The 25,643-nt window shown below is 34.1% G+C and overlaps 8 protein-coding genes across 12 annotated transcripts; 5 read left to right on the forward strand and 3 right to left on the reverse strand.

Annotated features, from left to right (window-relative positions):
- The first annotated feature begins 10 nt into the window (after window positions 1–10).
- LOC116339661 (cullin-5) lies at window positions 11–3,272 on the forward strand. 3 transcript variants are annotated; one of them, XM_031765678.1, is made up of 4 exons: window positions 11–201; window positions 360–1,461; window positions 1,541–1,982; window positions 2,060–3,271. In XM_031765678.1, exons 2-4 carry the CDS (start codon window positions 438–440, stop codon window positions 3,000–3,002), a joined length of 2,409 nt encoding a protein of 802 aa, XP_031621538.1. In that variant the 5' UTR covers window positions 11–201; window positions 360–437; the 3' UTR covers window positions 3,003–3,271. The 3 variants fall into 3 exon arrangements, with proteins under 3 accessions (XP_031621538.1, XP_031621537.1, XP_031621539.1); XM_031765677.1 differs by having other exon boundaries at window positions 383–1,461; window positions 2,060–3,270; XM_031765679.1 differs by lacking the exon at window positions 11–201 and having other exon boundaries at window positions 416–1,461; window positions 2,060–3,272.
- A 189-nt stretch (window positions 3,273–3,461) lies between these two features.
- On the reverse strand, window positions 3,462–4,601 carry LOC116339662 (U1 small nuclear ribonucleoprotein A). The gene is made up of 3 exons (XM_031765680.1): window positions 4,502–4,601; window positions 4,031–4,408; window positions 3,462–3,944 (listed from the first exon to the last, which is right to left on the reverse strand). Exons 2-3 carry the CDS (start codon window positions 4,381–4,383, stop codon window positions 3,647–3,649), a joined length of 651 nt encoding a protein of 216 aa, XP_031621540.1. The 5' UTR covers window positions 4,384–4,408; window positions 4,502–4,601; the 3' UTR covers window positions 3,462–3,646.
- A 122-nt stretch (window positions 4,602–4,723) lies between these two features.
- LOC116339386 (FAD-linked sulfhydryl oxidase ALR) lies at window positions 4,724–5,621 on the forward strand. The gene is made up of 3 exons (XM_031765231.1): window positions 4,724–4,980; window positions 5,058–5,293; window positions 5,366–5,621. Exons 1-3 carry the CDS (start codon window positions 4,876–4,878, stop codon window positions 5,526–5,528), a joined length of 504 nt encoding a protein of 167 aa, XP_031621091.1. The 5' UTR covers window positions 4,724–4,875; the 3' UTR covers window positions 5,529–5,621.
- A 413-nt stretch (window positions 5,622–6,034) lies between these two features.
- Window positions 6,035–8,234, reverse strand: LOC116339384 (zinc finger protein draculin-like). Its single transcript, XM_031765230.1, has 6 exons — window positions 7,381–8,234; window positions 7,046–7,308; window positions 6,857–6,977; window positions 6,600–6,792; window positions 6,375–6,480; window positions 6,035–6,313 (listed from the first exon to the last, which is right to left on the reverse strand). Exons 1-6 carry the CDS (start codon window positions 8,145–8,147, stop codon window positions 6,276–6,278), a joined length of 1,488 nt encoding a protein of 495 aa, XP_031621090.1. The 5' UTR covers window positions 8,148–8,234; the 3' UTR covers window positions 6,035–6,275.
- Window positions 8,235–8,326: 92 nt separating this feature from the next.
- On the forward strand, window positions 8,327–15,126 carry LOC116339383 (PR domain zinc finger protein 5-like). The gene is made up of 9 exons (XM_031765229.1): window positions 8,327–8,594; window positions 8,673–8,882; window positions 8,954–9,046; window positions 9,161–9,528; window positions 9,593–9,679; window positions 9,790–10,392; window positions 10,461–10,808; window positions 10,878–11,110; window positions 14,627–15,126. The coding sequence occupies exons 1-8, from the start codon at window positions 8,449–8,451 to the stop codon at window positions 11,069–11,071; spliced, it is 2,049 nt and encodes a 682-aa protein (XP_031621089.1). The 5' UTR covers window positions 8,327–8,448; the 3' UTR covers window positions 11,072–11,110; window positions 14,627–15,126.
- LOC116339381 (zinc finger protein 26-like) lies at window positions 11,344–15,126 on the forward strand. Of its 2 annotated transcripts, none has more exons than XM_031765225.1 (10): window positions 11,344–11,592; window positions 11,682–11,861; window positions 11,933–12,034; window positions 12,104–12,193; window positions 12,253–13,031; window positions 13,098–13,184; window positions 13,265–13,354; window positions 13,441–13,920; window positions 13,987–14,334; window positions 14,404–15,126. In XM_031765225.1, the coding sequence occupies exons 1-10, from the start codon at window positions 11,489–11,491 to the stop codon at window positions 14,595–14,597; spliced, it is 2,454 nt and encodes an 817-aa protein (XP_031621085.1). In that variant the 5' UTR covers window positions 11,344–11,488; the 3' UTR covers window positions 14,598–15,126. The 2 variants fall into 2 exon arrangements, with proteins under 2 accessions (XP_031621085.1, XP_031621086.1); XM_031765226.1 differs by having other exon boundaries at window positions 11,945–12,034.
- A 437-nt stretch (window positions 15,127–15,563) lies between these two features.
- On the forward strand, window positions 15,564–18,380 carry LOC116339382 (zinc finger protein 184-like). 2 transcript variants are annotated; one of them, XM_031765227.1, is made up of 9 exons: window positions 15,564–15,666; window positions 15,751–15,924; window positions 15,994–16,173; window positions 16,237–16,350; window positions 16,428–16,776; window positions 16,864–17,026; window positions 17,089–17,634; window positions 17,697–18,035; window positions 18,135–18,380. In XM_031765227.1, exons 1-9 carry the CDS (start codon window positions 15,614–15,616, stop codon window positions 18,323–18,325), a joined length of 2,109 nt encoding a protein of 702 aa, XP_031621087.1. In that variant the 5' UTR covers window positions 15,564–15,613; the 3' UTR covers window positions 18,326–18,380. The 2 variants fall into 2 exon arrangements, with proteins under 2 accessions (XP_031621087.1, XP_031621088.1); XM_031765228.1 differs by having other exon boundaries at window positions 15,997–16,173.
- LOC116339679 (zinc finger protein 425-like) lies at window positions 18,367–23,364 on the reverse strand. Its single transcript, XM_031765701.1, has 15 exons — window positions 22,579–23,364; window positions 22,435–22,492; window positions 22,083–22,336; window positions 21,960–22,009; window positions 21,764–21,837; window positions 21,612–21,695; window positions 21,425–21,533; window positions 21,242–21,347; window positions 21,120–21,167; window positions 20,040–20,916; window positions 19,730–19,971; window positions 19,054–19,370; window positions 18,716–18,745; window positions 18,574–18,649; window positions 18,367–18,501 (listed from the first exon to the last, which is right to left on the reverse strand). The coding sequence occupies exons 1-15, from the start codon at window positions 23,306–23,308 to the stop codon at window positions 18,455–18,457; spliced, it is 3,102 nt and encodes a 1,033-aa protein (XP_031621561.1). The 5' UTR covers window positions 23,309–23,364; the 3' UTR covers window positions 18,367–18,454.
- Window positions 23,365–25,643: the final 2,279 nt, after the last annotated feature.

Genomic DNA, 25,643 nt, shown 5'->3' on the forward strand with positions numbered 1-25,643 from the left:
GCTTTCGTTTTTGTTGTTTTCTTTTTCGTTTGCAAAACAAATTAATTAAATACACATTCACTCGAATTCACAATTTATGTAGAAAAAAAAAAAAAGTAAAATAAAATTAAGAAGACAACAAACAGCCGATTTATCATAGTTTTTCTCCATTGTAAATATATAACAATTGCAATTGTGGTAGCCCATTGAACTAAATAAAAGGTAATAAATTTTGTTCTCTCTCATTTCATATAAAATATATGCATTTTATAAAATCGAAATTCATAAAATTGTGAACAAATGTTGTGTGTGATAATTATCACAAATGTAAATGCGTAAATTAAAAATTGCAACAAAGGTCAATGCTATTAATCAAATAGAAAAAATTGTTTTGATTTTACAGAGAAAACACCGTTTTTTAGGGGTGTTAGATAGACAAAAAAAATAAGGCAAGTAAAATGCTAAAGGGAAAAGACACAGTATCTTTTGAGGATCACTGGCCTGCTTTGCGACCGACAGTATTAAAATTATTGAAACAGGAATCCGTCTCGAAAGCAGAATGGCAGGATTTATTTTACGGTGTGCATTTAATATGCCTTTGGGTTGATAAAGGCGGTTCAAAAATCTACGATAGCCTAAATGAAGACATTCTAGCATACATAAAACAAGCTCAAGTCAATATAATGGCACAGCGTGAAGAACAAGCTCTCATAAATGCATACATTATTGAATGGCGAAAATTTTTCACGCAAAGCAATTATCTGCCGTCACCATTTCGTCAATTGGAGTTAAGCAAACAACAAATTTCAAACAATAATCAAGGTTCAAGTAATAGCTCGAATTCAACAATTGCATCTGGTGCGGCGGCCGCATCATCATCGTCAGCAAATAATGCGAATAGCACGAGTGGCAGTAATTCAGCACAAAAGAATTCATCGCATGGTGAAACATTGGTGCGTGAACTTATGCTGAATTTATGGAATGAAGGCATTTTCAAAGACATCACCTACCGTTTACAAGAATCGGCAATGAAACTTGTTCAGGCTGAACGTATCGGTGATGCATTCGATTCACAACTTGTGATTGGTGTACGTGATAGTTATGTTAATTTATGCTCAAATCAAGACGACAGACTGATGATTTATCGCGAAAATTTTGAAGCTGCATACATTAAAACAACGGCCGATTTTTATCGTTTAAAAGCTCACGAACAATTGCAAGCGCATGGTGTACAAGCATTTATGAGGTATGCCGACACCAAATTGCGTGAGGAAGAAGCCCGTGCCCAACGTTATTTGGAACCGAGCAGTTTTGATGGTTTGAAGGCGGCTTGTGTATCGGTTTTGGTGAAAGATCCACTGGCAACACTGTTGGCCGAATGCACGCCACTCATCAAATCCGGTGATACCGATCGATTGCAGCTCATGTTTCGACTTTTAGATCGTGTTACTGATGGCGTTGAACCGATGCTTCATGATCTAGGTATTTATTCAAAAAAAAAAAAATTCCATTTTTTTTTCCATTCCAAAAACCATTTCGTTTGATTTTATTTTTTCAACAGAAAGTCACATCGTAAGTGATGGATTACAAGATATGGTATCAGCAGCTGATATCATCACAAATGATTCGGAAAAATATGTTGAGCGATTGCTTGAACTGTTCCGTCGTTATAGTGACTTAGTAAAGGATGCATTTAATAATGATCCACGATTTTTAACGGCTCGTGATAAGGCATTTAAGACGGTGGTTAACGATACGACTGTATTTAAGCTGGAATTACCATCGTCAGCGGTGGCACGTACCAATAAATCCACAACACCCGAAAGTAAATGTCCCGAATTGCTTGCCAACTATTGCGATATGTTATTGCGAAAGACAGCGCTCAGCAAACGTTTGACCAATGAACAAATCGAAAGCAGACTTAAAGATGTCTTATTGGTATTAAAATATGTAAACAACAAAGATGTGTTCATGCTTTATCACAAGGCCCATTTAACTCGACGGTAAGTCTTGTTTAAAATGTACTTTTTTTTTCTTCTTTTGGATGAAAATTAATCACAACTAAACATTCGTTTCACAGTTTAATTCTGGACTCAAGTGCCGATAGTGAAAAAGAAGAGAATATGGTCGAGTGGTTGCGTGAAGTGGGTATGCCGGCTGATTATGTAAATAAATTAGCACGAATGTTTCAAGATATTAAGGTTAGCGTTGATCTCAATGTTCGTTTCCATGCATCGACCGCCCGTCATGATGCGATCAATATAAAAATCCTAAACGCTGGCGCCTGGGCCCAATGTACTGAACGTGTTTCGGTTAGTTTACCGCTTGAGCTCGAAGATTATATTCCAGAAGTAGAAGAATTCTATAAGCGACAACATGCTGGCCGTAAATTACAATGGTATCACCACATGAGCAACGGCACGATAACATTCACGAATGAGATGGGACGTTTCGATTTGGATGTGACAACATTTCAAATGGCTGTATTATTTGCATGGAATCAACGGCCTGACGAGAAAATCTCATATGAAAATCTACGCTTAGCTACCGAATTGCCCGATCCCGAATTACGTCGTACACTTTGGTCATTGGCCGCATTTCCAAAACTTAAAAAACAAGTCATATTGATGGAACCACCTGCACAGCAACCGAAAGACTTTACCGAAAATACTCAATTTCGTATTAACGAAGAATTTGTCATTGTGAAAAATGGGAAAATTCAACGTCGCGGCAAAATTAACTTAATTGGTCGTTTACAACTTAGCACGGAACGATCGCAACAAGAGGACAACCAATCAATTGTTCAGCTACGCATTCTACGAACACAGGAAGCCATCATTCGAATCATGAAAATGCGTAAAAAATTAAACAATGCCTCACTCCAGGTTGAATTGATTGATATTCTGAAGAATATGTTTTTGCCGTCAAAGAAGATGATTAAAGAACAATTGGAATGGTTGATTGAACACAAGTATATGCGACGAGATGACGATGATATCAATACGTTCATCTATGTGGCTTAGGGATTTTTCATTTTTCTTTCAACAGCCAAATTGCGGATGCAATTTTCACCCGTTTTTATTTTATTTTTCACACAAAAACAATTTTATTTGAAGAGAAAACAAATCGATAATTGTTTTCATATTATTTTGCTCTTAAATTCATAGATGCTTGCGATTCCATTGTTTTAATTTTTTTTTTTTGAATTTTAAATCAGTTATGAAAATATGTTCCTGTGAAAAAAAGATGTTACGATCAAAACCATTGGAAAGTGGAAGATTTTTTAAAAATATTGCACATAACAATTGTATAAACTGACAAATAAAGATGATAACAAGAAAAACAGATGCTCACGGTGTTTTTGTTCTTCTCCTGAAAATGTTGAAATGTTGAAAATAAAGAGGAAAAAGAAAACAAATATCTCGCTTTGTAAATATCACAGTTCATTGTTGATTAATGAAAGAAAATGAAACGCTGTGTTGTGTGATCTTAAAATCAAAAGGCATTACAAACTACACCATGTTTAAGCGAGGTGCAATGCTTTTGCATGGTTTTATTAATAGTACATTCAGTAATTTTTTTTGTGTGTGTGTGGAAAAAATGACATTCACTGAAATGAGTGAAATAATAATTGAAGCTATTGACAAATCGATTGTTAATAATAAGTCTACTTCTTTGCAAAAGTAATCTTCATGGCGTGGGTCGGTGTAATTTTGAAACCCTGCAGAGCCTCTTTGGCAGCGCTACTCTGCAATTCAGTTGCAAACTCAACGAATGCAATATCGTGCCGATTGGGTACCAATCGAACTTCTTTGAAACCAGGAAATTGATTGAACAACATCGACAACATCATTTCGTTGGTCTCCTCCGGCAAATTTGTTAAGAACAAAATTTGATTTGGTGGCTGCTCAGCCGTTGGATTAGTAGCGCCATCGGCTGCACCGGGAGTCTTCTTCTTTTTCTCACTGCAAATATAGAAATGTGAAAAAGTAAATAAATCGATCATTAATCGTTAACAGGTATATATTTCTAAAACCAAATGTAAACATACCGTTTTTCATCGGTCGACGGAACAGGTTTGGGTTGTTTGACTTTCTTTGGTCTTTCTTTGAATGTTCCCTTGATTTTGGCAATGACATCGCTGTCCGTTTTTGAGTATGCGATTCGCATTGGCTTATCATAAAATGGGAACCCTTGCATTGTGCGCAATGCATTTGTGGCGCTTGAAATCTCCTTAAATATGACAAAGGCTTGTCCGCGCATTTTCAGCGTTTTTAATGCCACAATATCAAGAATTTGACCAAATTGCGAGAAAATAGCGTACATCGATTTCTTAAGATCATCTTTTTTCACTTTCTCATTTAAATTGTTGATGTAAATGGTGTGGCTTGGGCGAATGTCCATTGTTTATTTTTATGTTGATATACAACTGTTGAAAAATTGATGTTTAGCAATTAAATTTTCAAATTAAATCGATTCAAACGAATAAAAATGTAATTTTTGTGATAAAATTGTCGCTTACCTCTCAAAATTTAAATGTTAAAAAAGCAATTACAAACAACTCGCACTGCTAGACCAAAATGCGGCTTTACGTTTATGACGCGTTCGTTTGCAAATGAGGTTAGATTTTGACAGTAAAAAAAAATGGCCTATCACATTCGTCAACTGTGTATGTATGCATATGCATGTACGTGTGTGAGTTTAATGTTCAGCAAATAGTTTTCTTCTATTCAGCACATTTCAATGACAGATCTTGTAATCACTTGTAAATTGACGAAAATCGATCGCAGTATCTTGTTAAATTCCTACATTTTGAAATAAACGAAACCTAATAAATTAACAGTAATCAGTAAAATTGTGGTAGCAAAATACGCTGAATTTTAATTCAGAGAAGAGATGCAATTCGGTGAAATGTCGGGTGAAAAGAAACCGTGCCGAACGTGCACGGATTTCAAAACATGGGCGAAACACCAACAAAATGTGTACAAAGCAAAAACTAAAGTGAGCCTATTTTTTTCTTCCGTTTATTCAATTAAAATGTATACATTTTGTATATTTGATTTAATTGCATTTTTAAGGAAGATAATAGTCAAACGAATCCGGATAAACCATTGAGTGAAACAGGCCGATTTAAACACGGGTGCCCGTTGGATAAAGACGATTTGGGCCAGTCAACATGGAATTTGTTGCATACGATGGCAGCTGTTTACCCCGATAAGCCAACGCAGCAGCAAAAGGAGAATGTGACAAACTTTTTTGGAATTTTATCACAAACATATCCGTGCGATGTTTGTGCTAAAGATTTGGCCCAAGAGTGAGTGAATCATTATCAATATGATAATTAATTTATCAAACAGTTTCATAATGTTAATTGTTTGCATTTCAGACTAAAGGTCGAACCAATTGTTGCCACATCGAATAATGACTTTTCGCAATGGTTATGCCGGTTACATAACAAAGTCAATGTAAAACTAGGAAAACCCGAATTTGATTGTTCCAAAGTGAATGAAAGATGGCGAGATGGCTGGCTGGATGGTTCTTGTGATTAAAGTCCACTTAAAATGTCCAGTATATGAATGTCAATCTTCTTTTTGTTTATTGTTAATAGAGAAAATAAATGTTGTTAAAATTACAAATCGAAATTTCTGTTATTTAAATGTACGATTGAGCAATGAATAAATTATTGTTTAATTCAAAACAATCACGGCCACTGACTTCAACTTACATTCACGGCCATTATTTACAAATCTAGTTGAATTTCATCACTTCTTCTGATTCAGGTTTACAATAAAAATTACATACAAATAAATGTTTCTCGCAATTTTGCATTCAGCACCGGTAAAATTAAAACCAATTTCATCAAATCAATTGACTATAAATTGCATTCGATTCTGGATGCAAAATCAGTCAAATAAGATTCCTTGCTTCCTATTGCATTCAAAAATGAAATTTTAAATTCCTTGCTCTATTCTTTGTCTATGTTGTTGGAATTTGCATCGGCATATATATACTCCATTAACTAGCCACAGATGGATAATAGAAATATTTACTTCGGTTGGTTTTATTCAATACTTGCATTGGTTTTATTGAATTTATCTTATAGAAATACTAATAGCATAATTTACTATAAATCATCCCAATCTTTAAAATAAGGAAAATTTGGTGATACAGATCTGTTTTTTTAAGGAACAAACTAAAATATAAATAACTGACACGACAAAAATTTGTCAGGAAAAAAAATCACTCAACGAATACAGTATATGGCCTGTATACACAGTCTCTCATTATTTATCTCATTAGAATGTCTGCCGTGCTCTTCCTCTCATATCGATACCTGCAAAAGAAACTTTCGTTCACTCATATAACTTCAAATGAATAAATTGAATGTGTTTTACCATGTTTTCTCATGGTGTGATTTCTCAAATTTGCCGAACTTGTGGCAGCATAACTGCAGTGTTCGCATTGATATGGTCGGTAGCCTGTATGTGTCCGAACATGTACCTATAAAAATATTTTTTTTTTTTTAAATGTTATAATGGATTAATTAATATGAATTCATGAAATATCTTTGATGAAAAATAATTAAATTAGTTGATGGACATTTTTGTGACGTCACTTACATTAAGTAAACCTTTATGTCTGAATCTTTTGTCACAGTATGTGCATGGAAACGGTAAAACTTCTAGATGGCCAACCATGTGCAGTTTAACGGCGTTTTGATCATGATATCGTTTACCACAAACATCACAAATAAACGGTTTTTCTTCCTCGTGAAGCTTCATGTGCGACTTTAGTCTAGGCAGAGTTTGTAGTCTGTAAGAGAAAAAAGGACGTTTTTTGTTTCGATTCTTTTTTTTATTATTCCAAATTAACTCACCCTTTGCCACAAATGTTACAGGGGAAAGGACGCACATCGGCATGTTTAATCATATGTTTGCGTAAGCTACATCTCATATAGAAACTTTTCCCACATTTATCGCAAACATAGTCGTTTTGTCCTGAAAAACATTAAAAACACACAATAAGCATCGAACTGTTAAAACCACGACCATCACCAAAATCTCACTTGAATGCTTATTCATATGATCCTTAAGAGCTCCTTTCAAGCGATACTTTCGCTTGCAAATGTCACATTCGTACATTTCTGTTATGTCTCGTGGCGAACAAACCGTTCGAATGTGTTTTCTTAAGCTGCCAATGTTACGGAAATTTTTGTTGCACTTTTCACATTTCGGCTCCGGTGCACTTGATTTCGATTGTTGTTCATGTTCTTCACGATGGTACTTTAATTGGGTCAAGTCCCAGAAATATTTTGAACAAAAAGTGCAACTAGAAAATAAAAAAAAAAAATCATCACATAAATTTCAATCGTTCCGAAATATCTCAATTGTATGACCTTACCAATAAGTAAGATGTGGCATATGTCGATAGCTAATGTGCACCACCAGTGATTGAAGTCTTTTGCATACTTGATTGCAGTAGAGGCATGGAAACGATCTTTTCATCAGAAATTGTGAGTGTGTCGTCTGGTCATGTGTGTGAAATTTATTAAATCCCCGTGCGCTGTAATCACAATCGTTACATTTGAATCGGCAATCGTTCCATGTTTTAGTTTCGATTTCAGCCAGATATAGTTCTATTTTGGTGAGTCCTTCGTCGGTGATTGTGCCATCTGCATTGCATTCATTTTTCGACACAATTTTCAAAAAGTTGCATTGCTTTGAAACTTTCTTTTTCTTTTTGACTTTTGGTGCTTTTCGTACCGAACGTCTTGAATCTCTCGAATGATCTGATTCCGTATCACTGGCACTGGTCGATACTTCGTCGGGTTCTTCCACCTCTTCTGCTTCCATGTCTGGTTTAATTTCGATGAATTCATGGTCGGGCTCGTTTTCGTTTTCGATTTTAAATTCTAATTGGTTCGATGAAAAATGGACAATTTGAAGCAATTTTTGCTCTGATTCGGTAATTCGCATGGCAAATCGCCAACAATTTTCCAATTGATTAACACAATCATTGCAAACAGTTTGAGGAATTTGATACTCTTCATTCGATGGTTTCCACATACAACATGCCATCAATTTCTCTTTAATGCTCCGATCGAATATTGTCCTTTTTAATTCGCATTGATTGCGTTTTTCGGCGCACAAGCGACAATATGAAAACATTTTTTTTTTTTTTCAAATTTACTCTTTTGGTTTTCACTTTGATTTGTTTATGGACACTTTCATTTATGTTTAAGCTTGCCGTTTTTCTTTTCTCCTTTTTCGCATTTTGACAGTTGCATTGTTTGATGTAAATGTCAAACGAACTGTCATATTTATGAGTATATGCAATAGAATGTGGAAATAGTAGTTTGTACACAAGTTCAGCAACATTTTCGTCAAACTATTTTTTTCTTGTACAAAAATAACATAAAAATGATGTGAAGAAAATACGACAAAAAGGAACATTTGAAGAAAAAAAACAATGGATGTAGTTCCAAGTGATGTCGGAAAAAGAAAGAGAGAGATGGAGTCTTCGGGAACAAATCAAAGATCGAAGATACAATATTGTGTTGTACGAGATTGCACAAATTTCCGTGGATCAAAAGATCTAGGTACCTATTTTTTCACGTAAGTCACGACCAATTCGTATTTTAAAGATAGACAGCATTCTTATCTAATCATATATTGTGATTAACATTATTTTAGACTGTCAAGCCTTAATCTTTCAGTGGAAACACGAAACAAATGGGAATTGGCTATAACTGGCAAGCAAACTGGCAATATGTATATCGGAAAGATTTGTGATCGCCATTTCAAGCGTGATGATATGTACTACAGAAAAGGTGTACCATCTCGCTTACGACCTGAGGCATTTCCTGTCTTGCATTTGCCGCAATACACCACAAAAAATGTCACGTAAGTGTATATTGTTTTTTTTTTTCTTATTTTCAAAAAAAATATTCAATCTAAATAAATTCTCACCACAGGCAAGAGGCAAATCCTCTATTTGGTGAACTGAAGCTAGTTGATATTGATGCAATTAAAAACAATACAAATGACACCGAATTGATTAAAAATAGGTGAGTAAACACAGATTGATTGTATTCATACGGTACTATTACTGCTGTATATCTTTTGAATACACTGCAGGCTGCAGAAAGAGGCCATTGATAATATTTGCGAATTTCTCTCAGGTTTTCCAAGCAATCGAGTCTATGTGAACATTGCACTCAAAAAGATGTGAAAATAGAATCGTTAAAAGCAAAAATATTCGATTTAGTGAGAGAAAATCAACAATTCAGAGATCGAATCAAAAACATGGAATCTATGTTGACAAATGGTCAAACAAATAATGAAATAATTGAATCGTCAACATTAGATGGAATAGACGAATTGGAGCAAAGTGTTTCGGCAAAAAAAATTGATTTGCCGCAATCTCTTGAGACGGTGCATATAAAAGTGGAAGCTGACGTTGAAATAAGTGAACCAATCGAACAGTCAACATTGCAAGAAGTAGTCAAGGTGGAGCCAAAACAAGAGTCGAATCCACACATCAATAAGTGTAAGTCACAAATATCGTTTTGTATAAACCATTTTTTGATTACTTTTTTCTTCGAATTTTCTAGATTTCAAATGCGGCGAATGCGGAATGACATTCCAAAAGCCACTGCAATTAAGTTTCCATATGCATAGTGCACATCTGAAGATGAAACGTAAGTTTATTTTTTCAGCCATAGTACCAGTTGATAAGCAATCAAACATAAATTATGTTTAATAATGAATTTTATTGATTTTTCTATTTCGAAACCGGCACATTTTATAGTTTTTCAATGCAGTGAATGCAATAAGACATTCGAGGAACCACTGAACCTAAAAGAACATGTCCGTTATATTCACAACAGACCCAAGGAAACTAAACGTGTTCGATGTTATTTGTGTAAACAAAAATTTAGTTCGCGAGAGGAACTTCTGGCACATAGAGGCGATGCTCACAAGAAATGTCCCAAAAAAATCAAATCTTTTCAATGTGTTTTGTGTAAATTAGAAATTGATTCCAAAGAGGCGCTTCGGATGCATATGAAGCTACATTCGCGAGACCATCTATGCGACGTCTGTAAAGTGCCCTTTACTTTGGACGAATTGAACAATCATTTGTGTGACAACGAAGGAAGCGTTTGTTGTGAATATTGTCAACAGACTTTTACAACAACAATCAAATTGTTAGAACATCTTGGAACACATGACAAGAAAAAGTTTTATCGATGTGATGAATGCCCGAAATCGTTTCCAATGATCAAACTTAAACAGTATCACATAACAGTATCACACTCAAAGCCAAAATTGTTCACTTGTACAATATGTCGCAAGGCATTTGCAACAAAAAGATCTCGAACAACTCATGAAAAATCACACAATGCCGTAAGATGTAAGAATCAACTTTGGATCACAATTTGGAATGATTGGCTTATCGTTTTGTTTTGTTTTTTTTTTTAGCCCATCTCTGTGATGAATGTGGACGAGGGTTTCGATCCGCTCGAAATTTGAAATTACATAAAGAGTCAAGTATGCATGCTGCAGAGGCACTTTTTCAGTGTCCTGACTGTCCACATAAATGCTACAGAAAAGATCAGTTGAAACGACACAGTGTAATCCATAGCAATGATAGTTTCGTTTGCGAGATCTGTACCGCCCAACTTCCATCCATGAAAAATTTAATGCGGCATATGACACGACACACGAGAACTGAGGCCAACCGAAAATATGCCTGCTCACTGTGTCCGATGAAATTTTTTTCAGCTAAAGTATTAAAGGAACATCAGGCTGTGCATGGCAATGCCAAATGTAAATAGCACCACCACTTTATTTGCGTTTTTGACTTTATTAATTTGAACTATTTATAATTCTTTGCAGTACACGCTTGTCAATATTGTGAACAATCTTTTAAATATGCTGGAGACTTGTATAAACATTTGAAAATACATCTTGGCGAACTGCGGTATCAATGTGAGAAATGCGACAAACGATTCAAATATAAAGTAGAAGCAGTTCAACATGAATTTGAGCACTATAAACAAGAAAAAAATGAAAGAAATGAAATTGAATAGTGTTCTGGGTCTGGTTCAGTTTTTTATTCTAATATGCGATAATATGAATTAAATTTTAGGGAAAATAATTAAAAATAAATTCAAAAAAGCACTAAATCATTTTGTTTTAATTATTTTTTCTTAGCATAAAGTAATTTGTTTGGAGCTGCTATTTCTCTTGTCTATTTGTTTATAAACAAAAATGTATGCATGGCTCGTTGACAGAACACCAATTGTTTGACATAAATGTCAAATAATCTGTCAAACTTCTAAATAACATATTATGTGAGCATTATTGTTTCGTGCGTCTATGAATACAGTTTTTGTGAAAACTTAAATACAAATTACGGTAAATAATGACAAATACACTAAATACAAATTGAAACAGCTGACAAAGAATAAAAAATAAAATAAAAATATCAAAAACGAGCCTGCACAATGGAATCTTCTGAAACAACTCTCAAAACACGTATGAGATATTGTTGTGTGAAATCTTGCCCGAATTTTCGTGGAACAACTGACCAACATATTTATTTCTTCAAGTGAGTTATAAATTACAAAAAAATATTAAATAATATTTTTCTCTGTGCATCAAAAACTGATAAAATACTATGATTAAAAAACTTCGCAGTCTGCCAATTCGCAACTCACCGGAAGTTCGTGCCCAATGGGAATTGGCTGTTACTGGCAAGCAAACTGGCAACTTTTATTGTGGCAGGATTTGTGAACGTCATTTCAGACCCGAAGATATCCATTCCTACGGACCACGAAAAAACTACTTGAAAGATGGAGCTATTCCCGTGTATCATATGTATGTGTTAAAATTGTTCATAAAAAATTCCACAAAAAATCATTTCAAACTCAATCTTATTTTCATAATAGCCATGATAATAGCTCAAACGATACACCAGCGGCCCAATTGAAACTTGTCAATATTGAAACAATTAAAAACAAAACGAATGATACCGAATCGGTTGATGGCATGTGAGTAAAATGAATGATTTTTAGTATTTATGGCAAGAAAAAGCTAAATTTTATCAAATATCACGATAGAGTACAAAATCCACCGAAGGATAAATTAAATATAGTCGATATTAATGCGACCACAAACCAAACTAATGGACCCAATTTGGCTAGTAACAAGTGAGTAAATTTTCACACTTTTTTTCAACTCATCATTGATATTTGTGGATATTTTTCAGAGTCTCCAAACAGTCGAGTTTTTGTGTAAATTGCGCTCAGAAAAACGTACAACTACAAGCGGCCAAAATAAAAATTGAATCGTTAAAAGCGAAAATACACGATTTGGAAACGAAAAACCAACAACTTCGGAATCAAACCAAAAGACTTGAACCAGGGCCAGCTAATAATAGTATTAGAGAGGACAATCCAATGGAACCGGAGAGTATTGCCACTAAAAAGTGTAGCCTTTGCAAGGTGGTGCTAACACCATCTGAATTCTATAAACATTTATGCCTTGATCAAGATACAATTCAATGTACATTTTGTGTACCAAGGAAATCATTCAAAATAACTGCCAATTTTCTGAAACACATTGCCTGCTATCATCCGGAAATATTGAAAAACGTTGATACACGGACATTATACAAATGCAACTACTGTGCAGTTATCTTTCCAATGGAAGTGATGATGAAATGTCATCAAAAATCCCATGAAACCATTACTCAGTATCATCAACAAGTAGAGCAGGTGACTTTCAAAGATGAGTCTGTGGAAACGATGTCAATTGACGAATCGACTTCGGAAAGTGTTTTTGATTTACCCGAATCTTCTTATGTACCTGAGAAAATCTATGCTAAAGAAGAAGCGGATGACGAATTGGGCACTTATTTTGTGTCAGTCAAAGAAGAAGTTGATGACGAAATAATTGAACCAATCGAACCGTCAACATCAAATGAAATGACCATATTGAAAAATGATGAAGTGAAATCATCAAAAGTAGTGCAACACATCAATAAATGTAAAAAAAATTCACGATTTTTTATCATGCATAACATTTATTTTGATTTCATTTTGAATGTTTCAGATTTCAAGTGCGGTATATGTGACATGGCGTTTGAGGAGCCGGTTCAATTGAAAACCCATATACGAGATGAACACTCCATACGTAAACGTAAATTCATTTCTGATCCATAATCCATATAGCGAGACATAACAATTTTTTTTAATTTCTTTTTATTTTGAACCCATTAGAATTCAAATGCGAAAAATGCAACATGACATTTGGAATGGTAGAGTTAATAGGTTCTCATGTGTGTGATGCAGATTCCAAAATTGAAGAAGGTTCGTTGAACATATTTTAAATGTAATCTTCATATCTCTATCGTTTATGATCATTATTTGATTGATTTTTCATTGGATTTTTATAGCCTCAAAATGCAATGAAAGCGGTATGGAATTAGAAAAACCACGACAAAAAAGGCGCATTGCACGTATGAAATATTTTCAATGCTATCTATGTAAAATTGATATGGATTCTAAAGAGGCGCTTCGGATGCATATGAAGCTACATTCGCGAGACCATCTATGTGACGTCTGTAAAGTGGCATTTACTTTGAAAGAATTGAACTATCATTTGTGCGACAATGAAGGAAGCATTTGTTGTGAATATTGTCAACAAACTTTTACTACAACAATTAAATTGTTAGAACATCTCAAATCACACCAAAAAAAGAAGTTGTATCGATGTGATGAATGCTTTAAATTACTTCCAATGATCAAACTAAAACAATACCATATGAGACTATCACACACACAGCCAAAATTGTTCACTTGTACAATATGTTCCAAGGCGTTTACAACAAAATCGCTACGAAATATTCACGAAAAATCACACAATGCCGTAAGATGTAAGAATCAACTTTGGGTCACAACTTAAATGATTTGCTTATCGTTTTGTTTTGTTTTTTTTTCAGCCCATCTCTGTGATGAATGTGGACGAGGGTTTCGATCCGCTCGAAATTTGAAATTACATAAAGAGTCAAGTATGCATGTGGCCGAGGCACTTTTTCAGTGTCCCGACTGTCCACATAAATGCTACAGAAAAGATCAGTTGAAACGACACCGTAAAGTCCATATTCAAGATAGTTTCGTTTGCGAGATCTGTAGCGCCCAACTTCCATCCATGAAAAGTTTATTGGGGCATATGACACGACACACGAGAACTGAGGCCAACCGAAAATATGCCTGCTCACTGTGCCCGAAGAAATTTTTTTCATCAGAAGTATTGAAGAGTCATCAGGCTGTGCATGGTACTGCCAAATGTAAATAGCACCATCACTTTATTTGCGTTTTTGACCTTATTAATTTAGACTATTTATAATTCTTTGCAGTACACGCTTGTCAATATTGTGAACAATCTTTTAAATATGGTGGAGACTTGCATAAACATTTGAAAATACATCTTGGCGAACTGCGGTATCAATGTGAGAAATGCGACAAACGATTCAAATATAAAGTAGAAGCAGTTAAACATGAATTTGAGCACTATAAACAAGAAAAAAGTGAAAGAAATGAAATTGAATAGTGTTCTGGGTCTGGTTCAGTTTTTTATTCTAATATGAAATAAATTGTTTGGGAAAGTAATTAAAAATCAGATCAAACTAAGACAGTATCACAAGAAAACGATCACGGAAAATAAGATGCTAAAAGGCATAAGATACAGCATAAAATAGGAATCAAATAGTAAATAATTTGAAAGCACGATAAACCAAATTTGATCGGCAAAGAAGCGATAAGAATTCTGTCTAAAATGATAAAAAAATAAAATTCACGTATAGTTGGCGCTACATTCTTATTGCATAAGCGTATACTTTCCACTTAGTCCGTTGCAACGGAAAACAAGTTTGCATAGAATGCAGCGCCAACTATATGTAAATTTTATTTTTCATCGTTTTAGACAATAAATCTATGGTTTTCTTATGGCTTCTTTGTTGTAGAAACATTTTCTATGGCAAAAAACATAACCCGGTTCAATTTTGTATACTTTAATGTTAGAATAACGATCAATTTTTAAAAACGTTTTAAAAAATAAAATAAAAGAATATAAATTCAATCTAATTTTCTCTTTTCTTTTAAACTTCATTATCTCTTGATTTGTTTATGAATATTTTTATATGTATGGAGACTTGGTAATATTTCAACGCAACTTCTCAGTGAGCGTTCTCTTATATTGGTAATAAAATGTATCAATGTGTAGAATGTGAAAATATAAATCACACCTTGTCAAACATGAGCTAATACATTAAAATGGAAAGGAAGCCTCAACTAACCAAAAGAATTATGTTCAATTTTTTAAGATCGTATGAGCTGAAAAAAATAAAAAAAATATATATTCTATACAGAGGCATTATTTCATAATTTTTTGTCATGGTAACAAATTTCAAAACCATCTTTCGAATCATGTTATTTTGGCGCCACAAATATTCAGCGACATACACGCCTCAAATCGGAACTACAGAAACGTCAACTATTTTTCATTTGACAGAATCAGACAGAATTGCAACCGACTGAAATATAAACATTTGATGAGAATAGCACACCATGTCGTCGTGTAAAATAAAAAACTGTACTTCAAAGTCGAAATTGTTTTTTCGGTAAGTAATATTATTAGCTTTGAGTATATATAATAACTCATACTCAAAGACATTTTCATTTCATCTTTCTGCTGTTATTTTCAGACTCCCAGCCGAATCAAACGCACGCAATCGATGGATCGAAGCTATCGAGGAGCATCAAAAGTTTGATGATAGTGTCGGGGTGTATTTTGTGTGCATAAATCATTTTGCAAAAAAGGAGGTCCGCCGTGGTGAAAAAACAATCTTGGTACATGAATCAGTGCCAAGCATTTTTCCGTAAGTAACTATTTTGAACCTATTTTGGATTTTTCCATATTTAATGCGGCCAACATTGATTTATTTCAGAAGAAAAATTCAAAAGGTCAACCAATCATTGCCGATAAAAATTCCAAATGTGACCAAATCATCGCCGATTAAAATTGAAAATGTAATGTCATTGCCGATAAAAAGAAAAGCAAACGTTTTGAATGTAACGATTAAACAAGAAAACTTTGAAGGTGAACCAGAGAAATATTTGGCCACAAAGTAAGTTTCAACCATTTTATTTGCAAGCGTTTTTTTCTAATGATGCTTTTATTTCTGCAAAAGTTTAACTGCGCCCAGTCGTCAACAAGTGAAATTAGTGGATATTGAAAAGCTAAAAAGTGCTTCAGTATTGAATGAGATGGCTACAACAAGTAAAAACCCAGTCGAAAAGAAGTCGTAAGTTCAAAATAATTTTTGGTGCAAATTGATTTCAATTTTCAAACAAAATCCTTTTACATTTCATTGGTTATTAGGACGGGAACTCCGACCAAAATGTGTGTCAATTGTGTTCAATTGGATGTAAAATTGCAAGAGGCCAACTCTACAATAAGGTCAATGAAACGAAAAATCTCCGAACTTACAGCTGAATTGAAACGATTTACACATAGCGTTTATATGAAATCTTTGGATAAGTGTAAAATATGTGCTGGTTACATGAAAAAAGAAGAGATAGATCAACATATATGCACTAAACAAGAAACAATCAAGTGCAAATATTGCCCGGAGACATTCAAATCAATTCAAAAACTTGTCGATCACCTAAAAATGCCCGATCACGTTGATCTTATTAAAGAAGGTACTGGTACGTACTATAGATGTCAGGTAAATCTTGTTCATATCTTGGTTAGTTGATAATTTCTTTAAAACTTCGAATTCAAATTCTTCGGAAATTACTCTATCAAAAAATAGATATGCCCAATTGGATATCCAATGATTGAACTGTTGCAGTGCCACAAAAAATCACATAATATTATCAGACCGGAACCAACAATAGCACAGCCAAAGCAAGGAGAAAAAGCTCAGACGACGGTCGAGGAGACTATTTTATCGTCAGAAAGATCCACTATAAAATGTATATCCATACCATTTGTTTTTGCAATTAATTTTTCATTCTAATCGTCTATGTTTTTGCAGTTTTCAAGTGTGCCAAATGTGATATGTGTTTCGATGTACCGGGCGATCTTTTGAGCCACAATCGGCAATATAGTTGTGACGTTGATTTCGAAAGCGGAAAATTTCAATGTTTTGTGTGCAACAAAATGTTTGACAAAATAGCATTACTGCAAAAACACATGAACACCGTACATGACAGAAGTAAAGCATGTGAAATTTGCTCAAAAAAGCTTGACACCGATGAACTTTCGACGCACATATGTGGAAATGAAACCACTATTCAATGTGAATATTGTCACAAAAACTTTACATCAACGATTGATCTATTGAAACACTTGGACAGTTCGGATGAAAAGAAAAAAATGTATCGATGTGATGTGTGCCTGGAATTTTTTCCCATGATGATTCTTAAGCACCAGCACATGACACAGCACACCGAAACGTCAAAATCGTTTATGTGCCACATGTGTTCAGAGACGTTTGTCACTTCAACGCTTCTTTCAAATCACGAAAGAAGTCACCGGCGAAGAGAGGTTCAAAAAAAAGTTAATAATGAACCCAAGAAAGGTAATATTCAATTTAAAAATATGATTTAATGGATTCGCTTATCGGTTTGTTCTCAATTTCAGAATACCTATGCGATGAGTGCGGTAAGAGTTTTTCTTCGTCATCGAATTTGTCATTGCACCGGTATACTCACAGTGAGCCACAGTTTAAATGTACCCAATGTCCACGACAATTTACACGCTTGTCAAGATTTAACATACATCTTGAGAAACACAAACACTTGGTATACATTTGTGAATTGTGTCAAGTTGAACTGCGAACAAAACATGGCTATGAAAAACATATGAAGAGACATAAACGAACCGAAGCCGATCGACGATATGAGTGTAGCATTTGTTCTCGCAAATTTTTCGATAGAAAACATTTAAACAGCCACAAACTAGTTCACACTTCAGAAAGACGTAATTATAACAAATATTCTTTTCTTTGCATATTACTTTTTCTTCCGATCTTTTTTTTCGCAATCTCATTAAGATTATTTCTTTGTTCTCGTTTTTTAGCGTTCAAATGCAAACATTGCCATGTAGCCTACAAGTATAGTGGCGACTTGCATAAACATCTTCGAACACACACAACGGATGGAAAAATACATCAGTGTACCAAGTGTGCCGACCGTTTTTACTATTATGAAGAGCTAAGCGATCATTTGCTTTACCATTATAAAAAAGAAAAAGAGCAAAACAATTCTTAAGATCGCTATGGCGATTATTTTTAAGCGTTAAATAAATTCAAACAATTATGTAAAATAGTGTTCTCTATTCTTAATTCAAGATTGATTTGAAATTTTCACATTTTCTTTTTATGAAAGGAATTAACCCCATTAATTTGAATTTGGTTTTCCATCCTTTTTCGTCCGTAGATCAATTGCTGAAATAAAAAAGTATACTCTTCGTACAGGTGATATTTATTCAATAATTTTTCTCAACTCAAATTACTTACAATGAATTCGTAGAGAATGTTTATTTAAATTTCCGATGTTCGCACTCTTGTAGTCGCACTGACTGCATGCATATGGCTTTGAATGAAAAAATGAAATAATTGTAAATTGTCGTTATATTGGTGTAATTGGGTTGGTTTTTACCTTTTCATTTGTATGCGTACGTTCATGAACCTACAATAATTTATGTGCATTTGTTATTTAAACATTTGTATTTAGAATCTATAATCTATCAAGAGCAGACAATATATTTAGCTGCCGTCATCTGGATATTTCAGCTCATCTGGATGCCGTCAGCAGATGATACAAAGTGAAAACAATAGAAGTGATTGTTATAGGTATATAAGCTTGTTATATACTGGTATTACTATAACAATCAATTCTATTGTTTTCACTACGCATCATCTGCTGACGGCATCCAGATGAGCTAAAATATCCAGATGATGGCAGCTAAATATATTGTCTGATCAAGAGTAGTATACCTTTTTAACGATCCTATGCTTGAACTTTTTATCACAAAAAGTACACTCGAATGGAAAATTATTTGTATGCACTATGATGTGGTATTTCAGTGCTTGTTTTGTACGAAATCTACTGTCACATATTGTGCACTTCAGTGGCTTATCATCTCCATGATATTTCAGATGGATTTTTAGATGTCGTTTCGTCGTGAATTTCTTATCACATTGGTTGCAAGCCACTGATTTCTCAACATTGTGCATTGACTCCACATGATGTTTTAAATTACACTTTTGGCGAAAAGTGGACCCGCATTTATCACAAACATAGTCACATTTTCCTGAAAATGGAATAACATATTATTCTTATCATACAATGATTTTTGGATAGGATAGATGCGTAAGATCTCCGCAAGATCCGGATCCAAGCGTGCGTACGCTGCCGCATGATGCATACATATATAATACGCATACAAATTCGTTATTCTTATTTCGCCTACTTTGATTCGCATGCCATAGCATTACGGAATAACGAATGTATGTATCATGCGGCTACGTACGCACACTTGGATCCGGATCTTGCGGATCTATTCTATCCAAAAATCATTGTATGATTCTTATCAAATGTAATTGAATCTCCTGGTTTAAGATCTAATCATCTAATAATTGCTTTAAATCGTCCATATTAAACGTAACATACCGGAATGATTAATCATGTGACTCTTGATTCTGTCTTTGGTAGCAAATGTCTTCGAGCAAATATCACAAATGAATTCACCCCAATTTTTCTTCAAATGTGTCTGTGACACATGTGTGTACAACAAATCCCGGCTATATAAAATGTGCTGGCAAATTTCACATTTGTATTGAACGTCTTTGTGGGTACTACGATGTTTAATCAATTTTTGTACATCCCAAAAGTATGCGGTACAGTAAAAACATCTAAAACGAAAGGTGAATTTCATAAAAATACATCGTCTGCGGTGTCTGAAGTAGTGAAAAGAAATTACTTGAATTTTAAATGAGGAAAATGGTCGTCGGCGATGTGTCGATCAAGAAGATATTCACGTTTATGCTTTGCGTTGCAATAAAAACAGCAAATTTCATTTGAAAGAAGTTCTTCGACATGAACTGATCGATTGTGTGCGAAGAAATTTTGTGGACTTTTGAAGGTTTTGTCACATTTTTTACAGATGTACTGGCAATCGTTCCATGTCATGGTCATATCAGGAAATTCTGTCTCAAGTTTGGCAACACCGGTTTCGCTTATTTTACCATCAGCCAAACGGTCGTTAACAGTCAATAGGGCTAGGAAGGAGTCTGGATTTGTGTTTGTTTTTTCAGCAGTTTTTTTGAATACTTTTTCACGTTTTTTGAAGTTCTTTTGTAAACTTTCACAATTCGATCGAATAGACGGTGGATTGAAAGCAGATGCTTGAAGATTTTCAAATTCGGGTGAACACTCTATTTCTTCTTTTACTACCTCTTTGATCTGAACAACGGGTTCATTGCCGATTGATTGGCGTGAAAGTATATGGAGTTTTTCTGCGGCCAGTCGAATCCGTTCAGAAAAATTCCAACTTCTTTGAAGCTCATCAACACATAACCGACACGCTTTTTGAGGCATTTGCCATTCATTTTCTGATAACCTCCAACCACAACAGAACATTAATTTTGGACATAATTCTGATATATCTGCAGTTGCTTCAAGATCATCTATGCGATTGGCACACAAACGACACAAAGACAACATTTTCTCTCTTTCGCAATATTTCAATATTTCAGTGTCGTATTTAGCGAACCGAAAAAAATACTGGCATATTTGTTTACAGCATTTGACGTTTAAAATGTGAAACTGACGTTTCGTTGACAGCTGTGTTGTCGCCACTGATTTTTATAAAATGTGAAATAAATAACATCAAAAGATTTTTATTATTGTACTTTTTATTGAGTTATCTCCATGTTTCATTTGTTATTTGTCGAACATTTATATCATGATTTTCGAAACTTATGACCAAAGTTTTCATCTTTAAATTCAATGATTATTTATATGGTATGAAACAAAATCTAATTCGCTTGTTCAGGTATACTGGTTTCTGTGGCCAAGAGGTTTCCTTTTTTTATTCTCAAATCAATTGCTGTAAAATTGGTGTAAATCACATTAATTTTGTACTTTGTACTTTGTCATTTTTCGAATTGCAATCCTACTCACAGTGAATCCGCATTGAATGTTTATTCAGATTGGGCCAATTTGTCGATCGATAAGCACATTGACCACATGCATATGGTTTATCATTTTTGTGTGCGCGTTCATGAGTCTGTAGATTGGACCAAATCAATGAGAAACTTTTCAAATTCGTAATTGTTGAATTTGATTGAAATGTTAGAAATTTACCCTTAGGCTGCTCGTATGACGAAACTTTTTCTCACAATATTTACAACTATAGGGATACGTATTATTATGGCTTCGCATATGAACCGTCAAATCATACTGCTTGCGGACCCTTTATATATTAATAAGGTTTAGGATTAATACATTAATAGGGCAATATATAATAGGGACAATATATTCTTGACGAAACCTTTTATGACACACCGTACACTCCACTTTCTTTAATCCTGAATGCATTTCATCGTGGCTTTTTAATTGGTGTTTTGTCTTGAATCTAAACAAACACGAAACGAAATCATATTAGAACATTGAAATTTAGTGAAAAACAGATCCGGCTCTCACCTTCTTTCGCACTGTTTACAAGCAAATGGTTTTTCATCCGTATGTGTCGTTTCCATGTGACCTTTCAGATTTCCCTTGGTTTTGTGGAAAATATGATAATACATCATAGTTCAATTGTTTTTATTTTAATCGTAATAATTCAAATCCTATCACCTTTTTGACTTTACAAATTGTACAAAGTTAGAACAAAAAGTACCTTGGTTTTGAACTTCCAACCACATTGATCGCATACATAGTCAAATTTCTCTGTAAACAGAATATTAAATAAACAACATTTCCTTAGAGAAAGAGAGAAGAATCAAATGGAGACAAAACTCACTGGTATGTTGTAGCATGTGAGTTTTGATGCCCCATTTTGTGACAAAATCTTTATTACAAAGTTCACATGTGTATTTTGCATCCGGATCGGTATATTTCTTCTTTAGATGAATCTGTGAAACGTGCGCATATAAAATATCACGATTACAGCAAACTAATTCGCACACTTCGCACTTGTATTCAACGTCTGTATGCATATTTTGATGTTTCATTTGTTCACGAGGATCCCAAAAATAGTCCGGACAATAATAGCATCTGAAAGGGATTTTGATTATGAGATAGAAATATGTTTGAATGATTTTACAAGTTTTTGGGTTGCATATTCAAATTCGAATAGATATACCAAATGGTACCTGTATTTCAAATGGGGAAAGTGTTCCACAGCCATGTGACGACTTAAAAAATGTTCACCTTAAAAATGGAGTTAAACAAATTGGCTCCTATCAGCATATTGCTTTCAGAATTTGAGCACCAATAATGCTTCGAAGTCTACTTACGCCTATGTTTGGAATTACAATAAAAACAGAAGAAATCCATCGTTGGAGTTTCTTCCAGGTGAAACGATCGATTATGTGCAAAAAAGTTTTGTGGACTTTTAATGATTTGATCGCATTTTTTGCAGATGTATTTGCATTCGTTCCATATTATCGTTTTCATTTCAGGAAATAGTTTTTCAAGCCTGGCAACAGCACTTGCACGTATTGTGCCGTCGGCCAGTTGATCTTCGTCATAAACTGCGGCCATAAATGAGTCACATGTTGAGCTCGCTTTCTCTTCCACCTTTTTCGCTGACTTTTTACTCCTTCGAATTGTTTTTTTGGCATGTGTACTGTCGAAATCTGATTTAATAATAGGTTCAACGAATAATTCGGTGTCAAATTGTTGATGATCTTCATCTGTTTCAGATCTGTTATCCGGCTCATGTTTTATTGAATCATCGATAATTCCTTCAACATACGACATGGGATCGATATCAGTTTGTGGATGCACTTCACTGGCCAATTTAATGAGTTGCTGTTGTGCAGCCCATATACTTTCGGCAAAATTCCAACTTTGTTGAAGATTTTCCACGCACAAATTGCATGCTTTATTTGGCATCATTTCTGCATCATTTTCTATTGGTTTCCATCCACAACAAACTTTCAATTTTGATGTTATATCACACACTTCAGTCGTTAAATCGGACGCATTCGTATGTTTCGCACACAATCGACACAATGAAAACATTTCGCTGGAAAAACGTTCTGTTTGGGCACGATTCAGGTGATTTTCAATGAGTATTTTTTTTTGTTTACAAATTCGATTTGACGTTTCATGCGATTACAGTATGACGTTTCATTGACAGTTACAATGTGTTGTCGCTGTACACATCTGAAGTGTTATATTTTGTCTATTGTTTCGAATACATTTTATTCGTTTAGTGTAACAAAATTCCAAAAAATGATACAATGGGCTGAATTATTGTGAAAATTATTTTGTGCTAAAAGAAATTTATTTTAATTTTCAAATGCCGCTGCATTAATTATTAAACAACAAATCATTAATTTTATTTGGATAATATGACGCATTTTGCAGCTAACAGGATTTTTTATTTTCTCAAGTCAATAGCTGACAAATTTATTTTCCTCCGATAGTACCGTAAAATCGATCAAATTTGCATATATTTGCATCATTTTCAAAAATATTATTTCAAACAACAATTTTTTAAAATAAATTAGTATGAATGAATTAGTAAGATGTGAAAACCGCCCGCTTCTAATGCAAAATATATTTTATTGTAAGAAAATTTTGAAAACACACTCCTGAATGCATGCAAATGAATATGTAATTTTTAATTCAAACTTATTTTTGAAATTTATTATTTATTATTGAATGGAAGTTTATGTATTTAATTTGTTGATAGCTTGTCCAATGATTTCAAAAGCAGTACGATAATTTTTGGCGTTCGGCCGTTATTTACATAAAAAGGAAAATAAGGGCACACTGATACAACTAATAAAAATTCACGCGTTGTTGAAAAAAATTGATTGATAGTTAAAAACATGCTTGGAGGCAAAGTGATACACTTTGTTGGGTGTAAAGTGATACAGAGGTATTTGGAATGAAATTTATCATTTCTAAAATATTTCATTCACCTTTTTTATATTTTATGTATTTTCTCTTAAGATATGATGGTTTTTTCTATAATAATTTTTTCAGCGTCTGGGCGCAGCTATTTTTATTTTTAATCCGACAGTCGTGAAACTTTGGGAAAGGTAAAATGGTTTTGGTGTATAATAATGGGAAATTGGCTGACAAAAATGGGGAATTGACCCCCCCCCCCCCAAAAAAAAGTAGGGAAATGGCTGTCAAAAATGGTGCGTTTGGTTGTGACAAATGGGGAATTGGCTGTCAAAAATCTAGCTTTTGGTTGTCAAAAATAGGAAAATTTGGCTGTTAAAAATGCGCCGATAAAAAAAAAAACGAAAAAAATGTGTAAAAATTTCTTGAAAGTAAGAAAAAGTAATATTATTCGATGCAATTTGATACTTTAATTACATTATATTAATTCCATCTGCTCGCCGGTTAATATCAGATAGCGTTTATATAATCTTCCCCATTTTTGGGGGGTCAATTCCCCATTTTTGTCAGCCAATTTCCCATTTTTGACACACGTTTACCCTTTGCCTTTGGGAAACTTAATTTTCTGCGAAAAAAATGATCTAGACAAAATATATTTTTTTTTTTCCATTTTATTATAATTAATTTCTTCTTCGGGGACAGTGCAACCCGGATACATTGAGGTGGTTGAAATAAAACACTTTGTTTTTTTAAACAGATGGCTACAAACACTTGCACTGTTTGAAAACTCTTCTTTTGGTTTGAAACCATCTGCAAATATCATTCCCGGTGGACGATTATCGATCCTATATACAATATTGAAAGTATCACAGTAAGAGTTAAAAATATCACAGTTAGTTGTATTATCGCAATCATGAGTACTATCACATCTTGGGCATTTTTCACCCCCACTGCTTCCTTCCACGCAAGCGCCAAGGACTCGTGGGGTCTCCGAGGCATCATGGTTTTCGGGCCTCACTGCAGTCACTCAAATAAAAGAATTACCGCTTAGAGGGTTTTGATTATTCTGCAGTGGGTCTCTTCCTCTAAGCTATCCTTTATCTTCATTGCATTTCGTTTATATTTAAAGTCCTTTATCGGCCCGACCTTATTGAGAGTATAGTCAAGTTTTTCGTCAAACACAAAATTCCTATAAATCAACAATTTTTTGGAAAAATGGGTCACCTTTGGGGCGAATTCACCCTTCTTATATTGAAAGATATCGACAAAACGAGTATGCCACGTTGAAGAGGACATCAAAAGACAACAAATACTTTTTACAGAGCTTGATTGTCCAAAAAATGCATTGTTCAGTCCAAATTATTTTTCAAAAAAATTCAACATTTTCAAAAAAAAAAAATTCAAAATCAAAATTAGGGGTACCTCAGGACGTAGGTGAAGATATAAAAAAAAGAGTTTTTTTTTTCCTTGAAAAAAAATTGAGATTTTTTTTATGAAATAG

This window comes from Contarinia nasturtii, unplaced genomic scaffold (genome assembly GCF_009176525.2).
Source record: "Contarinia nasturtii isolate CC-2019 unplaced genomic scaffold, AAFC_CNas_1.1 Cnas_scaffold_533, whole genome shotgun sequence".
NCBI classification, from domain to species: Eukaryota; Metazoa; Arthropoda; class Insecta; order Diptera; family Cecidomyiidae; genus Contarinia; species Contarinia nasturtii.

Bases quoted from the DNA above. Each gene is read 5' to 3' on its own strand.
- LOC116339383 (XM_031765229.1), top strand. From the start codon at position 8,449: ATGGATGTAGTTCCAAGTGATGTCGGAAAAAGAAAGAGAGAGATGGAG. The intron at 9,680-9,789 runs GTAAGTTTATTT...CACATTTTATAG, and splicing joins TGCACATCTGAAGATGAAAC to TTTTTCAATGCAGTGAATGC. The intron at 10,809-10,877 runs GTAAATAGCACC...AATTCTTTGCAG, and splicing joins TGTGCATGGCAATGCCAAAT to TACACGCTTGTCAATATTGT.
- LOC116339381 (XM_031765225.1), top strand. From the start codon at position 11,489: ATGGAATCTTCTGAAACAACTCTCAAAACACGTATGAGATATTGTTGT. The intron at 11,862-11,932 runs GTATGTGTTAAA...TTTTCATAATAG, and splicing joins GCTATTCCCGTGTATCATAT to CCATGATAATAGCTCAAACG. The intron at 14,335-14,403 runs GTAAATAGCACC...AATTCTTTGCAG, and splicing joins TGTGCATGGTACTGCCAAAT to TACACGCTTGTCAATATTGT.
- LOC116339661 (XM_031765678.1), top strand. From the start codon at position 438: ATGCTAAAGGGAAAAGACACAGTATCTTTTGAGGATCACTGGCCTGCT. The intron at 1,462-1,540 runs GTATTTATTCAA...TTTTTTCAACAG, and splicing joins ACCGATGCTTCATGATCTAG to AAAGTCACATCGTAAGTGAT. The intron at 1,983-2,059 runs GTAAGTCTTGTT...TTCGTTTCACAG, and splicing joins AAGGCCCATTTAACTCGACG to TTTAATTCTGGACTCAAGTG.
- LOC116339384 (XM_031765230.1), bottom strand. From the start codon at position 8,147: ATGTTTTCATATTGTCGCTTGTGCGCCGAAAAACGCAATCAATGCGAA. The intron at 7,309-7,380 runs GTAAGGTCATAC...TTTATTTTCTAG, and splicing joins ATGCCACATCTTACTTATTG to TTGCACTTTTTGTTCAAAAT. The intron at 6,481-6,599 runs GTAAGTGACGTC...ATATTTTTATAG, and splicing joins GACATAAAGGTTTACTTAAT to GTACATGTTCGGACACATAC.
- LOC116339662 (XM_031765680.1), bottom strand. From the start codon at position 4,383: ATGGACATTCGCCCAAGCCACACCATTTACATCAACAATTTAAATGAG. The intron at 3,945-4,030 runs GTATGTTTACAT...CTATATTTGCAG, and splicing joins CCGTCGACCGATGAAAAACG to TGAGAAAAAGAAGAAGACTC.
- LOC116339382 (XM_031765227.1), top strand. From the start codon at position 15,614: ATGTCGTCGTGTAAAATAAAAAACTGTACTTCAAAGTCGAAATTGTTT. The intron at 16,777-16,863 runs GTAAATCTTGTT...ATCAAAAAATAG, and splicing joins GTACGTACTATAGATGTCAG to ATATGCCCAATTGGATATCC. The intron at 17,635-17,696 runs GTAATATTCAAT...TCTCAATTTCAG, and splicing joins TAATAATGAACCCAAGAAAG to AATACCTATGCGATGAGTGC.
- LOC116339679 (XM_031765701.1), bottom strand. From the start codon at position 23,308: ATGTTTTCATTGTGTCGATTGTGTGCGAAACATACGAATGCGTCCGAT. The intron at 21,348-21,424 runs GTAAATTTCTAA...TCCAATCTACAG, and splicing joins GTCATACGAGCAGCCTAAGG to ACTCATGAACGCGCACACAA. The intron at 18,746-19,053 runs GTATACTACTCT...AAATTATTGTAG, and splicing joins AGCATAGGATCGTTAAAAAG to GTTCATGAACGTACGCATAC.
- LOC116339386 (XM_031765231.1), top strand. From the start codon at position 4,876: ATGCAATTCGGTGAAATGTCGGGTGAAAAGAAACCGTGCCGAACGTGC. The intron at 4,981-5,057 runs GTGAGCCTATTT...TGCATTTTTAAG, and splicing joins TGTACAAAGCAAAAACTAAA to GAAGATAATAGTCAAACGAA. The intron at 5,294-5,365 runs GTGAGTGAATCA...TTTGCATTTCAG, and splicing joins GCTAAAGATTTGGCCCAAGA to ACTAAAGGTCGAACCAATTG.